The sequence below is a fragment of the Engraulis encrasicolus genome, chromosome 12 (genome assembly GCF_034702125.1).
Source record: "Engraulis encrasicolus isolate BLACKSEA-1 chromosome 12, IST_EnEncr_1.0, whole genome shotgun sequence".
NCBI classification, from domain to species: Eukaryota; Metazoa; Chordata; class Actinopteri; order Clupeiformes; family Engraulidae; genus Engraulis; species Engraulis encrasicolus.
The window spans coordinates 22,595,365-22,612,275 of NC_085868.1; the positions used below are offsets into that span (position 1 = coordinate 22,595,365).

The 16,911-nt window shown below is 44.0% G+C and overlaps 1 protein-coding gene across 1 annotated transcript in view; it reads left to right on the forward strand.

Annotated features, from left to right (window-relative positions):
• agap1 (ArfGAP with GTPase domain, ankyrin repeat and PH domain 1) overlaps window positions 1-16,911 on the forward strand; it is a 157,557-nt gene that overhangs the window by 47,061 nt on the left and 93,585 nt on the right. The window contains exons 4-6 of the mRNA XM_063211770.1: window positions 11,608-11,693; window positions 12,469-12,610; window positions 13,353-13,487. Coding sequence (XP_063067840.1) covers window positions 11,608-11,693; window positions 12,469-12,610; window positions 13,353-13,487 — 363 coding nt within the window. The remainder of the gene's footprint in view (window positions 1-11,607; window positions 11,694-12,468; window positions 12,611-13,352; window positions 13,488-16,911) is intronic.

Genomic DNA, 16,911 nt, shown 5'->3' on the forward strand with positions numbered 1-16,911 from the left:
CATGAGTGAAATAAGCGACAGTGTATTCCCGTTAAAATCAGAATTCTAGCATTCCGATTCCTATTGTCTGTGGGGGCTGTCGCCGAACCGCATCATAGTCCAACTACAAATTGCCGCTCATGTCGCCCAACATGCTTTTGTCTCTTCTGTCGCCAACGACTGTGTACAAAGTCAATTACTTCCATCGCTGGCGTCTGGTCAATTCGTGCCATTATGAAGATGTGTCTTGTTTTAGAGAAATTGCCATGTCAAATTAGCAGTAGCTACAATATCCAACCTTATTCCAAGGCGTTTGAAGGCCTTTTTCCTCAGTGTCAATGTTGGCGTTGTTACTGCACTTTGCCTTAGTTGGGCAGTAGAGTAGACTGCATCCTCTGAATCCAGGCTGCACTCCACTGGTGGACACTGTAAGCGTACCAGTACTCCATTGTGTGGATCGCTCCAACAGCCTTGAGACATTAATTATGACTTAATGTATGCACCTGTCATAGAGAGGGCTCCAGATTGCTAACCTTGTTGTTATTAATGTAATGTTTTGATGCTGAAGGTGTCCTGGATGCTGCTACGTGTCTAGCCTCTCGGCTGTCCTCTCCCCTCTGTCCCCTTCTGTCTGTGTCCTTAGAGCTGTCTCATAATCCCCCCCTCTTACTATGCAAACATAAACACACACTTTCTGTCTTGCTCTTGCTCTTGCTCTTGCTCTTTCTCTTTCTCTCTCTCTCTCTCTCTCTCTCTCTCTCTCTCTCTCTCTCTCTCTCTCTCTCTCTCTCTCTCTCTCTCTCTCTCGCTTCTTTCTGTCCCTCACTCTACCCTCTTGCTTCTTTCTGTCCCTTGCTCCTCTCTGTGCCCTTTCTTTCCCCCTTTCCCTGTTTTCTTCCTGCTGTCCTTAAGTTTTGCTCTGTCACTTCTCTCAGAACCTGTTCCACTTCCCTCCTCATTTGATGTCCTCTGCTCTGTTCTCTGTCATTCTTTTCTCCTGATGTTTGTTCCTGGCTGCTCTCCTCTTTTGTCTCTGTCGCTTTGTCTGTCTCCCCCTCTCTCTATGTTGTGCGTTTCTCTCTCTCTCTCTCTCTCTCTCTCTCTCTCTCTCTCTCTCTCTCTCTCTCTCTCTCTCTCTCTCTCTCTCTCTCTCTCTCTCTCTCTCTCTCTCTCTCTCTCTCTCTCTCTCTCTCTCTCTCGCTCATGTATGGTTGTCCTCTGTGTCCTCTCTCTCCCTCCCTCCATGTCTCTTGTCGGTCCACTAAACAGCCCTTTCCTCACCACTGGCAGCCCAGGGACTAACCCAGAGAGAATCTCAATAGTGTGTTTGTAGATCAAAATTATACGACAGGGAGCCAAGAGAAACACTATCCCTCAGCTCACAGAGGGCTCTAGCGCAGCCCAAAGTGACGTTTAAAACAACAGCCACACATTCTCCTGTCCCAAATAGCTGGCGATATTGCGGATGAAAGAAAGGCCCATGTGTGTGTGTGTGTGTGCGCGCGTGCGCGCGTGTGTTTGTGTTTTGTTTTTGTTCCTGTTAATTAAAAAGGAGTAGTGCAAGGACTGAGGCTGATCCAAGTTCAAACAAAACAAAACAGCCCAGGAAAAAAAAAGTAAACAAAGCTGTTATCTTTTCACATTCCTCTGTTTTAAGTGTAGCTCTTCTAATTATTATTCTCAGGCAGAGTGAAGTCAAAAACACTTTGGCCAGAATTGTTAAAGGGACACTGTTCAGGAAATGGTCAAAAAAGGTACTGCAACTATGCTGCTCATTGAAACTGTGTTGCCTATTGCCAAATTTGATCTTTTCTTGGAAGTTAACTAAGTAATAAACTAATATTTTGTAGTATTGCCCAAGTACAGTCATTTTTGCAGCTAAAAATGGCTTTTTCTGGAAATTCAAAATGGCGGACCATGGAGAAGATCCCCCTTTTCATGTATGAAAAGTGCATTTTTTCTAGTCATAATGAATACTTAGAATTTGATGGTGGTGGCAAGTATTCATGAAAAAGGTGACATTAGTGAATGGGTAGCATGAATTCTGGAAATAAACAACTAAAAATCTCACACAGTGTCCCTTTAAAACACAGCCATGGTCACAAGTGATCAGGGATCCTGGTTGTCTGTTGAAAAGAGAGACATCCATCACTGCATTCTCCTATGCAGACACGCACGCAGACACACACACACACACACACACACACACACACACACACACACACACACACACACACACACACACACACACACACACACGCACACACGCACACAGAAACGGGCGCACACACATACACACACAGAAACAGGCGCACACACACAGAAACGGGCGCACGCACACACACACGCACGCACGCATGCGCACACACACGCACGCATGCGCACACAGACACACATGCAAACCCACACGCACACACACACACACACACACACACACACACACACACACACACACACACACACACACACACACACACACACACACACACACACACACACACACACACACAGTCTCTCTCTCTTGAGTACACACAGAGCAGCAGATATCCTTTTCGTTGTCAACACGAAGAAAAAAGACTCCGCCCCAGTCATTATGTCACATTGTCTGAGACATTCTCAGTGTGGTGACAAGTCACAAGAGCTACAAACGCAACAGGCAACCTATACTGAATGCACAGAGCTCTTACAGTGAATAAAGCCAGCTCCTGCAGTGAATACATGCAGGACCTACAACTTTGTTTCGTACTTTGAACGCATCAGGCGTTGCATCAATACAGGTGCCCAATTCAACAATGAAGACGAGACCTCTATGTATTACATTCTGAGATCTTAACATGCAGGTGGTTGATGAATACCAAAACAAACAAAAGGATAAGGGCATGAACTTCTTTGCGTGTTTGAAACAATTTGCATTTGTGAGTAGAAATGTGAGCTAGCGCCCTCCATATACTTCTCATCATTGAGGTATTTGAGGTGTAGCTATCAAAAGAAACAGAAAAAAACTGTTGTAAAGCAGTGTATTTACAGTAATTTGCATTTGTAATTAGAAATGTGAGCTCGTATCCTCCATACTCTTCTCCTTAAGGTGTTTGAGGTGTAAAATAAGCAAAAAGAAAACAAACAAAAAAAAGGTTGAAAACCTGTGTGTGTGTTTACGGTAATTTGCATGCGTGTGTAGAAATGTGAGCCAGTTGGGTGCATTCTCCCAGATGAATCTTTCATGTCAGTCTGGCACACTTGTCTGGGTGACCTGGCCTCATCCTTATGCTTATGCTTGATCTAATTTGAATTTCTCTCTTCCCGCAGATTCTCTCTCTCTCCCTCCTTCTCTCCTGACATTTTCTTTCTTTCTCTCTCTCTCCCCCTTTTCTCTTTGCTTTTGCTGTCGTATTTCTTTTATTTTTTTCTCCCCTCTTCCTTTTCTCATCCCTCTTTGTCTTGGATTCTCTTTCTTAATGCCCTCTCTCTCTCTCTCCCTCCTTTAAGCTCTCTCTCTCCCTCTCCCCCCCCCTTATTCTCTCTCTCTCAGACACAAACAGCATCTTAATCAGCCTTGTGTTTGAAAGCTGTCTTGACAGAGTGCCACTGTCCTCTTCCTGTGTTTGCAGCTGCTGTGTTGACTTGTGCTCTGTGTGTGTAATGTGACTTGTGACTGACTGTGCATGCTTAAACTCCACCTGGCCTGCCTCTTTGATTTGTTTGCTTCTTGTTTTGTATTTCTTTCCTCGGCTGCACTTTCTACTACTACTACTAGCTGACGTGGACGCAGGTAACTCGTTATTCTCTTTCTCTTCCTCTTTCAACGCCTCCATTTTCGCTCACACCTTTTCTTGTTCTTCTTCTTCTACGGTCCTCCCCCTCCTCCTCCTCCTCCTCCTCCTCCTCCATCTCCTCTTCTCGCCCTTTGTCAGTGCTCTCTACTTTAGCTTGGCCAACCGTGAAGGTCTCCACCAATCCAGCAAGGCTCATTTCTAGTCAAGTGTCTCACGCACCCTGCCTCCACCCATTCAAACCAGACACCGTCAGTGTCTATTGAACAAGTCTCACTTGGGTTGATTTTAACTCAGACACTGATGAAAAGCCATAAAAGTAGTGAGAAGTAGTAATACAGTACACAACTACTACTATATCCATTGTATACACTCATGCTCGTTGTACATTAAAGGGGTATGCCACTATTTTGGGGCTTAATACAGTTAAAATCGTTGGCTGGGGTTTATGAAGGTGGTAAAGTGTCTTATTTTTCGTGTAAGCCGTTATCTTGCTTTAAGACAAGTTAAAAGAGGGAATATGTCGCTAAGCTAGTGAAAGTCAATGGATCCGTGTAGCATTGTAGCATGCTACACGGATCCATTGACTTTCACTAGCTTAGCGACATGCTCCCTCTTTTAACTTGTCTTAAAGCAAGATAACGGCTTACATGAAAAATAAGACACTTTACCACCTTTATAAACCCTGGCCTACGATTTTAACTGTATTAAGCCCCAAAATAGTGGCATACCCCTTTAAATGATAGTAGGAGGTAGTAGAGGTGGTATTATGAGTGTGAGTGTTCACAAGAGTCAGTCCAATTAGAGATCTGTCTGCCTAGGAGACTTTGTGTTGACACTGTCGCAGAGGTGTGTGTAGTGAAGATAGAAGTACTCTTCCAGTGTATATGAAGGGCTCTTTTCCAAAACGCTATATCCACCATTTTTTACTTTTTGCATTTTAACATTGTAATAGACTGTTAAGAAGTCCTATCATCTAAGTGTGAATTCTTGCCATTCAAATGTTTTGAGAACATACTTTTTTAACCTCTATAAAAAGCATTTTGCAATGCAGTTCAATGGAATTTCCAATACAAAAATGTCAATTTGGATATATCTCATGGATATATCAAATGGATATATCTCATTTTGGAAAAGAGCTCCTCATATATACCTCATTAGTTACAGTGGAATAACTGGTGTATGAATCATGTACCAGTGTTGTAATTACGTCAGTAATAGTTCTACTTCTATTTGTACTTCACACACATCTGCGATGCTGCAGTAGAGATGTCACATATCGCTCTTTTCTATTCAAAACTTCTCCATCGTCACCCACTCCACTGTCCTTTCTTCCCTCCTCTCCTCTCCTCTCCTCTCCTCTCCTCTCCTCTCCTCTCCTCTCCTCTCGTTCACTCGGCCCGCCCGTCATTTCAACTCCACAGCTGCCCATCTTTCATGTCAAGTCATGTCTCCTCCACAATAGCAGACAGACCCCCTCCCCACACACACACACACACACACACACACACACACACACACACACACACACACACACACACACACACACACACACACACACACACACACACACACACACACACACACACACACACACACCTGGACAGACGTATGTTTCTGGGTGTGGAACAAAAAGAAAGGAGAAAAAAACAGCACAGAAGTGCCGCTGGAGATAACTATGCTATTAGTCAGACCACAAGCCACCCATACCTGAGAAGAGAAGAGTAGCACCACACACACACACACACACACACACACACACACACACACACACACACACACACACACACACACACACACACACACACACACACACACACACACACACACACACACACGAGAAGTGACGAGTAGCACGCCATAACCAGCAGGCACACACATGTGCCCACTCTCATACACGCGCACACAAACACACACACACACAGAAGCCGCACACACCTGAGAAAAGAAGCACGGCACAACAATCTCTCTTTCTCACACACGCGGATACACACACACACACACACACACACACACACACACACACACACACACACACACACACACACACACACACACACACACACACACACACACACACACACACTGAGTGCAGGCGCCAGGGCCACATCTAAAGGGGCTTTATCACGTATCGCAGCACACTCCCTCTGTATCCTGTTCACTCCCACCCCACCGGGTGAATGTTTGTGTTCAAGGGGACGGTGTCACGGTGGTGGAGAAGTGTTATGGTTGTGTTGTTTTAGTGTATTTGGGTCTACATTTCTACATCTGTGTCTGTGACCTGTTCATGTAATGTAATGTAATGTCTAGACCAGTGGTTCCCAACTTATGGGCCGGGGCCCACTGGTGGGCCCTGAAGGTATTCCAAGTGAGCCTTGAAATGATTTTCCAAAAATAATAATCATATTTTGGTGTGTGTTGCTGTTCATTTTTTCGAGTTTTAGGGTCAGAGGTGGGCCCCGAACGTTTTTGACAATTTCAATTTCCCAAGTTGAAAAAGGTTGGGAACCCCTGTTTTAGTGTATGTGGGTCTGAATTTCTACATCTGTGTCTGTGACCTGTTCATGTAATGTAATGTAATGCATGTAGACTATGTGGAGGTTTCACATATCAGGGAATGTTGAATGTTGTCAGGAATTCTCTTGCCAGTGCCAAGAAGTCTCAAATACGCTATTTTAGGAAAACCTCATTAAATGTGTGTGAGCACGCACCACACACATACGCACGCGCACACACACACACACACACACACACACACACACACACCACACACACACACACACACACACACACACACACACACACACACACACACACACACACACACACACACACACACACACACACACACACACACACACACACACAAAACAGGATGGCCCCCTAACTGCTGGAAGCCCTGCTGAGTAAGCCTAAAATACCCCTCTACACACAAAGGCGTACACACACACACACACACACACACACACACACACACACACACACACACACACACACACACACACACACACACACACACACACACACACACACACACACACACACACTCACTCACTCACACACACACACACTCTCTCAAACACAGTGCTCTGAAGTGGGCTCAGGGAGGCTTGGTCTTGTGGTGGGACCGTGTAAAGTGTAATTAGCTTGTGTGTGTGTGTGTGTGTGTGTGTGTGTGTGTGTGTGTGTGTGTGTGTGTGTGTTCAGTGCCCCCCCCCTTACTGTTTTAAGTTGACTCCACCCTGCTCCCAGTCCCTCCAGTGCTGCTGTTCTGTAGCCTGTCGGCTCCACAGTATCTCACTACATTACACGCTTCCCAGCCCTGCCACCCAGTGCTCCCCACGCACGCGCATACACACACACACACACACACAGACACAGACACAGACACGCACACGCACACACACAGACACGCACACGCACACACACACACACAGACACAAATACACACGCGCACGCACGCGCACACACGCGCACGCACGCGCACACACGCACACGCACGCACGCACACGCACACACACACACACACACGCTCTACCCTGCTCCTCAGTATCTCGCTCCACTGCAGCATCCCAGCCTGGCCATCCCAGTTCTCCCCTCACATCAGCCATCATCAGTGGGCAGGAAAATGGGGAGGCACTGCCTGCTTTTCATAGCATTACGGCTGGAAAATGTGCCCCACGAGAACACTTGCGCTCACATGTGCACATGTGCATACGCACGCACGTTCCCACACACATTCACCCACACAGTGACACTCACTCACACGCTCATTGATAGACAGCCTTTCTCACTCTCTTTCTGTAACACACACATGTGCGCGCACATGCATGCGCGTGCACACACACACACACACACACACACACCACAGAGAGGCACCCTATACCCACTGACCTTGCCGCTTCCTTTTTCCCCTCACAGCAAACACAAACCATATCATTATGGAAAACCCATGCGTCCCTTCCAGCTTTGGACCGCCACGTTCCTACGCTGAGATATGGAGCGTTGGTCGGTTATAGTCTCAACATTTTCTCTCTTGTAGTTTTTTTCTTTCTTTTTTTTCTTTTTTTTTTTTTTTTTTTTAAACGCCCTAGATGTCCTTCTCTATTTTGGACTGTTAAAATGTCTGACCCTGTGTGGCGACAGTGTCCATTTTCTGCCCCTGTTTTTTCCCCTCTACATAATACCAGAGAGCATTGAGGGAGGACTCTTTGGAAACGCCAGAGGGTAGGATTGTTAACTTTTTATGGGCTGTGTTGTCATTAGTTTTAACAAGTTTCTCCTTTTCTTTCAATTTTTTTTTTGGTCGAAACTGGTGGGTCTTTTATGGATGTCGTCCTTAAATATCGTATTTTTTTATCTGTTTAAGGACAATCATTTTCCTACACGAAAAGGAGGGGTAGTTTTTGGGAGCCTTGTCTTGTGCTGCCATCTTGCCTCACTGCTCACAGGACGTCCACAAGTTTTTCTTTAAGGATCTCGTCATACTATGCACATTCCCGCAGTTAGCTGCAGGACACTAATTGTCCCCAGTCAGCTATAATTAATGTTGGATGGTATACCAAACCCTGTGATCACGTGATTGGTCAGGGCGATGCAGTGCGACATGTCAATAACCGGTTCAGGAAGCTGACACCTTGTCATGTTATCCCCTACCACAGGTGAGAATAGCTGAGTTGTTTGAATGCTAATTGTGGTCAGCTGATTCAGATCTGGTTGGATCAAATTTGTGGAACAGCTTTTTCATTCTTGAACCTGGGAATGGACTCCTCTGGGATACAGTCACACAGAGCGTGCGTTGCAATATGCGACCTTGCCTCCTCCACTTGTGCTTGTCTCCTCGTACCAGGAAGTAATATGTCATGATGACATCACTGACCACAGCATCATAGTTCAATATCTTGCAAAAGCTCAATTGTAAAGCCTTCTTCTCATTTGCAATTGGGATGGTGAATGAAAAACAGTCCCTCAAAAGTTGTTGTGGCTAGGCTGACAGCTGGGAAACTTTATCGTTTTTTCCACGGAAGAGGGGCCAGGAGGTGAGGCGAGGAGACAAGCACAAGTGGAGGAGGCAAGGTCGCATATTGTAACGCACTCATAAATGAAGAACAGACCTGGGAAGTCTACTGTCAATTCATGGGGAGGGAAGGCAGGGAAAAAAGCAGGTCCATATAACTGAGTAAGAACAAGAATGGTAGAGTCCACTCCACACAGCCAAGGAGGGAGAAGAGGATGGACACCGTGTACGCTTAAATTGAGGATGAAAAGGAGTGCAACAGTTCATACAACTGAGGATGAGCAGCAGTTCCCATAACCGTGGATGAGGAGCATTGGATGAGGCCCTGGCTTGGAGTAAGGCTAAACCCTTTCATGCAGAGCCTCTATTATGAACCTGCTGTTACCAAAATCGGAATGGCCAGGTCTTAATCTGGTATTGAAAACACCCTGTAATAGCATTGCAATGTTGTGATGATGCAGTTGAATATTGAAGAGTGAGTCAGGCAGCGATTCCATCTGCACCAAAAGTCTAAACGCCATTTTCTACCTGGCACCCAATGTTGATGTACAGCATTAATTTATAAAAGAAGTCATGTTGCTACAATGTAGTTGAGTTTTTTTCATCAATCGGTCAGCTCAATTGCTGACAATCCCATCTGCACCAGTCAGCTGTGCGTGTCTTGGAAGTGTCTGGAGCTGTGAGCGTTGGCTTGGGGTCAGCACGTCCACCGCACTCCAGGGGGGTTAGATTATCCTGTGACGGTCATGAGGGAAAGTGAAAGCAAAGTCCATCAAGCTGAGAAGGGAATCTCCCTCCAATCCTCTCACCATATAGCTCTTTCGCTGTTCTTGTTTTCCCTATTGTCAGTCTTTCAATGGTGCTTCTGTCTGTCTCCTGTTCTTACATGACAATATTGTTATGATGTTGTTGATGAGTCTCTTTAGCCAGGAGTGAATGCGGTCCCAAATGCAGAAAACAGAATTCGCCGTTTTGTTTTGTCTCTCGTCTTGCTTGTTGTCATTTGTCCGCTGGCCAGCCGGCCTCCCGGCCTCCCGCCCTGGCTATCTTCTTTATCTATGAATGGCATCTGTGGCATCTTTACTCTTGTGTCCTCGCTTATTATGAAACAATATTCACTTTCAAATTCACTTAAAACTTCAAATTCGTCACAATTCATCACTATTAACATCTATCGTCAAAGAGCTCAGTCGTTTGTTTTGTTTCATTCTTGGCTTGGCTTGTGTGTTCACTGTGCTGCCTGGCCGGCCATCCTCCCTGACCTTCAGCTCCTTGCATCTCAGCGAGATTAAGGCGCAGTAAGCCACGATCAGGCTAAGACCCCATCTCTCTACTCTTCTCACTGACAGCCCAGCCCCGGCTCTCTCTCTACCCTCTGCGGTGCCAATCCTCTTAGACTTGGTTAAACAAGATGGGCTTTACCCCCGCCATGCCCCCACGCACACCACATCGCACTTCCCTCCTTTCCTGTTCTCCTCCTCCGTCTAAAGGTGGTTGAATTCCCTCCCTCTCTCCCTGATTAGAGGTTTAGAAGTACTCTTAATGATGTGATTATAAAAATGAGATATATCTTGCAGCGTTCATACACCATTTATTCCGCTGTGCCTAATGAAGTAAATGCACTGCAAGAGTACCTCTAATTTTATTTAATGCACCTTTTGTTAAGTTTGAGAGGTTTTACACTCCCGATTCTGCCATCTCGTGTCCTTTCTCCTTCTACACTTGAAATTGCTTAAATGAGATGAGTTTTTACTCTCTCATCCTTTCCCTATCCCCTCTCCTTCCTTACTTTCCTGCTCCTTAGTCGTGACACAGACAAAATCGGGAGCTTGTGACATCAGCTTACCTGGCTGCTTTCTCTGTGTTAAGCGGCGTACACACGCATTACTAGCTTCTCGCTTGCTCGCCTACTCGCCACTCTTTCATGGAACGTTCACTGGAAGTGCCCGTGGCTTTAGCTGCCAATGAACAGGCGAGAAGTACCGAGCTCTGCATTCCAATTGGTTACTCGCTTACTCGCCTTGCTCGAAGTTAAAATATTTTCAACTCGGGATCCGCCTACATCGTATCACTTGTACAGTACACGCCTACTAGCCTGCTCGTCTCGCTGGAACACATTGACATTCTATTGACTTCATTCGCTGAGCGAGTAACTAGCAGCGACGTATGTGTACGGCCCTTTAAAGCGGTTTGAAGTTCTTGCTTCACATCCAAAGCTGCAGTGTTTTGTTAGAAGTGTGTTACTTAATTTTGCATGGTGAGATGTTTGTTCCTTGGCGCTTGGAGTTTTATTTGATGTTTTTGGTTGTTACCAACCAGAAATTGTTTAATGTGTAAACAGATTTTTTTTCTGGAAAAGAAAATGTTAATTCCATACAGTTTCATCAAGATTTTGGATTGCTGACCACCCTTCTGTAAACTGGCTTTGTTGAGACGAAAGTCTTTAAACACTACTGTACGGGTACTTCGGCTTACTTCACAAACCCATGTTACATGCACACACCTAAAGCCAGACACTCACACAACTGTGACGCATGGAAAAGCATCTCTGTCAACACTGTGTTGAGCGTGTGTGGCCATTGGCATTTCAGATCAGGCTGCCGACATACCAACTCACTCGCTTTCTCTCTTTCATATATAACGCACACACACACACACACCATCTCTCATCTCAAGAATTCCCTCCATGCCAGTCACAGTTCCATTCATTCATTCCTCCTAGAGTAGCACTGGTGTGTCATATGTATCCATGTATCCATGTCGGGCATGTTAGTGGGGTTATTATGGTCTGTTGTGGTCATGCTCATGCCTGTGCTGCTTGCCTGCCTGCTTGTCCCCCAGGTGGCCGATTCAAGAAGGAGATAGTGGTGGACGGCCAGAGCTACCTACTGCTCATCAGAGATGAAGGAGGCCCCCCTGAGGCTCAGGTTGGTATTGCACTCATTTTAAAAAATCAGCCGTTGACAGGGATGGAAAACCTCCCCCATAGCCGAGTCATAATGATGTTTAAATCTTTGGAAATGTCAAGGTTCAGATTATTTTGTTGTGTTTTTTCTGTCATGCATTGGTCATTGTCACAAACACAAACACAAGCACATGTCTGTACATATATAAACAATGTGCAAGTTGGGTGAAGACAATTCCTGGAAGAAAAGTTTGCACATTTGAAATTATTTAGCTTTCCTTGTCTTGTTTGTAAAAATGTCTGGTAAAGCTGATTGACATTTTGACTAAAGATGGAATGGACAAAATGTCAAAAAAAGCACTATGTGCATGCTCCATACCCAATATCTTGAAGTGGTCTTTGTTTATCTGTTTTGGAACAGGTAATCTTTTGGTCTTCATCACCATTTGGCTGCTCTCTGTTTGTATGTCTGTATCTGTCTGCCTGTCTTACTGTCTGTATATCTAGTAGTATGTATGATAGATTTTCTGCCTGTCTTGCCTGTATAGCTGTCTCTGCCTGAATGATTGATCGTCTGTCTGTCTGTATCTGTTTGCGTGTTTTACTGTCTTTGTATGATTGATTTTCTGATTGCCTGTCTGTCTGTCTGTCTCTCTGTTTGATTGCTCTGTCTGTCTGTATCTGTTTGCCTGTCTCTCTGTCTGTCTGTCTGTCTGTGTGTCTATGTATGATTGATTTTCTGATTGCCTGCCTGTCTGTCTGTCTGTTGCATTGATCCTATGTCTGTCTTTCTTCAGTTTGCTCTGTGGGTGGATGCGGTCATCTTCGTGTTCAGCCTGGAGGATGAGATCAGCTTCCAGACGGTCTACCACTACTACAGCCGCATGGCCAACTACAGGAACACAGCAGAGGTGCCATTGGTGCTGGTTGGCACACAAGGTAAGGCCATGGGAGCACAGAGATGATATGTTTTGTGATAATGCCACCAAATAATGTAAACACTATTTTTTTTCTTTGGTATGTACCACACAAAATCTTAAGACACATAAGTGACTAAGAAAAGTACATGTTTATATGCGTGTTTAAATGCAAGGCTAATTGTACTGCCCCTATTAATTTATCTAGTCGGCTGATTTCAGTGTCCCTAATATTAGTATTGCGCTATTTGATATCCTGCCCCCTACGTCATGTGCCTCAACTAGAAACTCAACCATGTTTTACAGCTGTGTTTTACAGACTCTGAGGGCATACTGCCACCTGCTGGTAGCAAGCAGTCAATACAGTCATCTCAATAGGGATTGTTAACTTGCATGTATTTAATTACCGTAGTAATGCATATTAATCCATGGGCTCATCCACATTTATATCATTAGATAAATATTTGCAGTATACAGCAAAGGATATTTATTCTTTGTTTTATTTTTCTGTGTGTTTTATTTGCATTTGACATGCCATATCTTTTACCATAGAAGTGATCCATAACTTAATTTAATGTCAGTAATCAAACCCAACCATACAAGGATTGTCTAAGGGAATAATACTAGTATAGAAGCAAATATAAAATCCTATGCTGCAATTCCATTTTCCAAAGTAAATCAATAGTATTGGGGAACATGTACTTGCCCTCTTTACTGTTCCTATGTGTTTTGTGTTTTATCTTAATTCCCTCTTCTTTCTCCAGACGCCATCAGCTCTGCTAACCCTCGCGTGATTGAGGACACTCGGGCGCGAAAGCTGTCCAATGACCTGAAGCGCTGCACGTACTATGAGACCTGCGCCACATACGGCCTCAACGTCGAGCGGGTCTTCCAGGACGGTAAGAGACAGTACAGACAGACAGACGTTGAAATGCCACTTATGTGATATTTTGATCAATGGCGTTTTTTGGGGGGGCTCAGATGTGTGGTTTTACAACCATAGCTTATACCCATAAATTTATTTGTAATTGGTAATTAATGTACTGCCAGGGGCGGAGTGGCCCACCTTTTCTCACCGGGAGAATTTTCCCCTTGGCGGCCCTCTTTAAAAAAAACAAAAAAAAACCAGAAAAAAAAACAAAGCGAACAACATGGTTTCCTAACCAAAAAGACAAAAGCCACAAAATCTGCAGTCGTACTACATGTGAAAATTAGTGTTGTCAAAATATCAACCTGAAGTGGAGAATTGTAGCCTACACCTTGATGAAATGCACAGCCAGTGGTGTAGTCTACGTAAAACGCAGGTATACGCACCCATTTCAAAATTTCAGGGATTACAGTATACCCACTTAAAATTGATTGATCCATTATTTACAATAGCACAAATATATACAGTACACATCAAAAAATGCTCAAATATACAGTATACCCACTTCAAAAAGTAGACTACACCACTGGAGCCATCATCACAGTCTAAAGCATTCATAGGCCTACTAGGTTAGGCTACATCACGCTACTGCTCCATGCAAATGTGCACTCCACAGTCATTTTTGACCGTTTGAAATTGAAATATCGTTTAAGGAAGACAGGATGAGCATGGGCACAAAGTTTTGAGTATGGGGATTTTTAGAAGAGTAGGCTTACAAAATATAGTATAGTAGCCTATAGCTTACAAAATGTCTGTCTACATTGTGCAATAAACCCACCATGCAGCAAATAAGCCAAACCTAGCTACTTCAAAGCACAACCATAAGTCAACAAAATGTATAACCAAACGGTGTAGGCCTACCTTAAAACGCTGTCTTCGTCGCAGCAAATGTCTTTGTTTCTTGCAATCACTCTACTTTAATCCACAGCTTAGCCTACACACCCAGCACTGGTCACATCAGAATCTTGTGTGGTAATTATTTTGTTCCATTTCTTCAGACATAGGCTACATCCTAAATGTACCACATATAAATATATGTATGATAATAATATTATTTCGACTATAAGGAGATATACTGGTAGTTCTAACAAATCAAAACAAAACCCATTGCTTCTGTTAGGTGCAGTTCTCTTCCTTACCACTTGGTGGAGTCTGTTTGTAACCCAATTCAATAACCACAGAGCAAGTGAATCTGGACTGGAAAGACTGTAAACTGTAACAGTCGTGTGGAAATCGGAAAATAACTCATAATTTATTAATATTTCCATCCTTTGGTAACCAATCTACATATCACAGGTTCTTCAAATACTGAAAACGAAACTGTGTTACTAAGATCTTGTAAACTTCCGCGATCTACGGTGTATGAAAATTATCAGTAGCGAAGGGGTGTGGCCAATTTACTTACTTGACACCGTCAGTGAGGTATTGCCGTCTGGTATACGGTATAAATACTAACTAGTCAGCTAGCAAGCCAAATATACGGAGAAGCGGAAACTTGGAAGTTGGTACATGTCGGTTCTGTCTTAAAATTTCAGGGCCGGACAAGAATGCAGAGCGGCCGCATTATTACATTTCACGGCCGCGGCCCACCGGGACAAGTCCCCGATCTCCCGACGGCCACAATGAATATGCTTCTTAGATAATCCACTAAAAGCAATATGAAACCATTAGTTGTGGTTGCACCACCCCGATATGTCCTTTTACTAAAACGTCCTTGACCCACTTGTCCTGACCTTGCCGGACATTCCTGATTTGCCAACCAGGAAATTAAAGTGTAGCCGGCCTGTGTGTTAGAAGCTATAAAACCATTTTTGCAGCAGGTGAAATGCTTTACAGATACAATTGTGGTTCCTTTTGTAGCTGAAGTCGCTCTTGACACGAGAGACTTAAACATTTTATTTTGCGTACCCATTACCTTCCTGCTTCCTTGTGGAGCGGCTCTTAGAGATAATATATGTGGAGATAAGACATGGTCTTTTGAAATGGCATACCTGTGATTTTTCTTAAATTAATGACTAATTCCAGATTATCCAGCCTGGAAATGCAAGTGGAAGACCACTGTCACAAAAGAAAACACAAGTGCTCAGTATATTGTCATGCTTTTTTAGGCCTTTTTGTCGATTAGAGCCACGAACAGTAGCTGCATTTGTGAAGACCTCAGAAACACTGGAACAATATTGTTGACTCTGAATGGCATTGAGTGCGTATACATGCAGTTCAGTATCCCGAATATGAGGCATATCCCGGTTATGATCATATTTGGGATAAGGTGTTTATATGAGCACGGAACGTTATATCCCAGTCTACATTCTTGGCCGTTATAGAATTCTCTTCAAATGCATGTAGCCTGGATACCAGCAACAGCGTTCTATGGGAAGCCCCTGTATTCGGGATAAGGTGTGTATATGCGTCAGTATCCCGGCTTCTTTCGGAATACTCCAGCTAGCATATCCCGATTTCTCAGTATCCCAAATAAGGGCTTTGTAGCGAAGGGGAGTAGAGTTGCCCAGCTGGGACTCGAACCCAGACCTTCTGGGGTTGTAAACCGGTATTCTGACTGCTACACCAAAGAGCCAGGCTCGTTGGCGTGACAGTCAGAACACACCCACAACCCTAGTGATGGTCACTCCATCACAGGCTTATTCGGGATACTGAAGTGTTTATATGCTCAAATGCAAATATGGGATACTTAATATCCCAATCATATTTGGGATACTGAACTGCATGTATACACACTCATTGTCTGTATTATAAAGCCCTGAATGAAAAGTACCGGGAGATTCAATAAGATAGAGAAAAATTTGGATGGTGTGGTAACTAAACATCTTTATATTATACATTTTGGCACTGTTAGTGTTCCATATAAGGAGAACACACTCATTGTTCTAGTAGATATATTTACAATAGCATTGCGGTAGTGTGAATGTTTTTATGTAGCAATATTTAGCACATCTCTTTGTAAGATGTCTGTCAATATCTGTCTTTGAAGTGTTACATTGTACATTGCAGTGCTTTCACATTCGCTCTAACTGAGGAAGAGCAGCACATTTGAAAGAATCAGAATGAGAGGAAATTGTATTTCTTTCCAGGACCTTTTCATACCATTCAAGTAAACATGTCAATCAGATGCAGTGCTGCGCTGTTTGCCTTTGTACTTGCATTAGACCAAAGGATCTTCATCAAGCACTGTTCCAGTGAGCAGTGTTGCCAGATTGGGCGGTTTCCCGCCACTTAGGATGGTTGTTAAAAAAAATGCCATTTGGGCAGGTTTTTTTCTGCCAATTTATGGCCATAGAAATAAATAGAAATCAGTTCAAATTGGGTGGGATTTAGTGCTTCCAGGTGGGTTTTGAGCATTTTTTGGGCTGGAAATCACCAGTCTCATCTGGCAACCC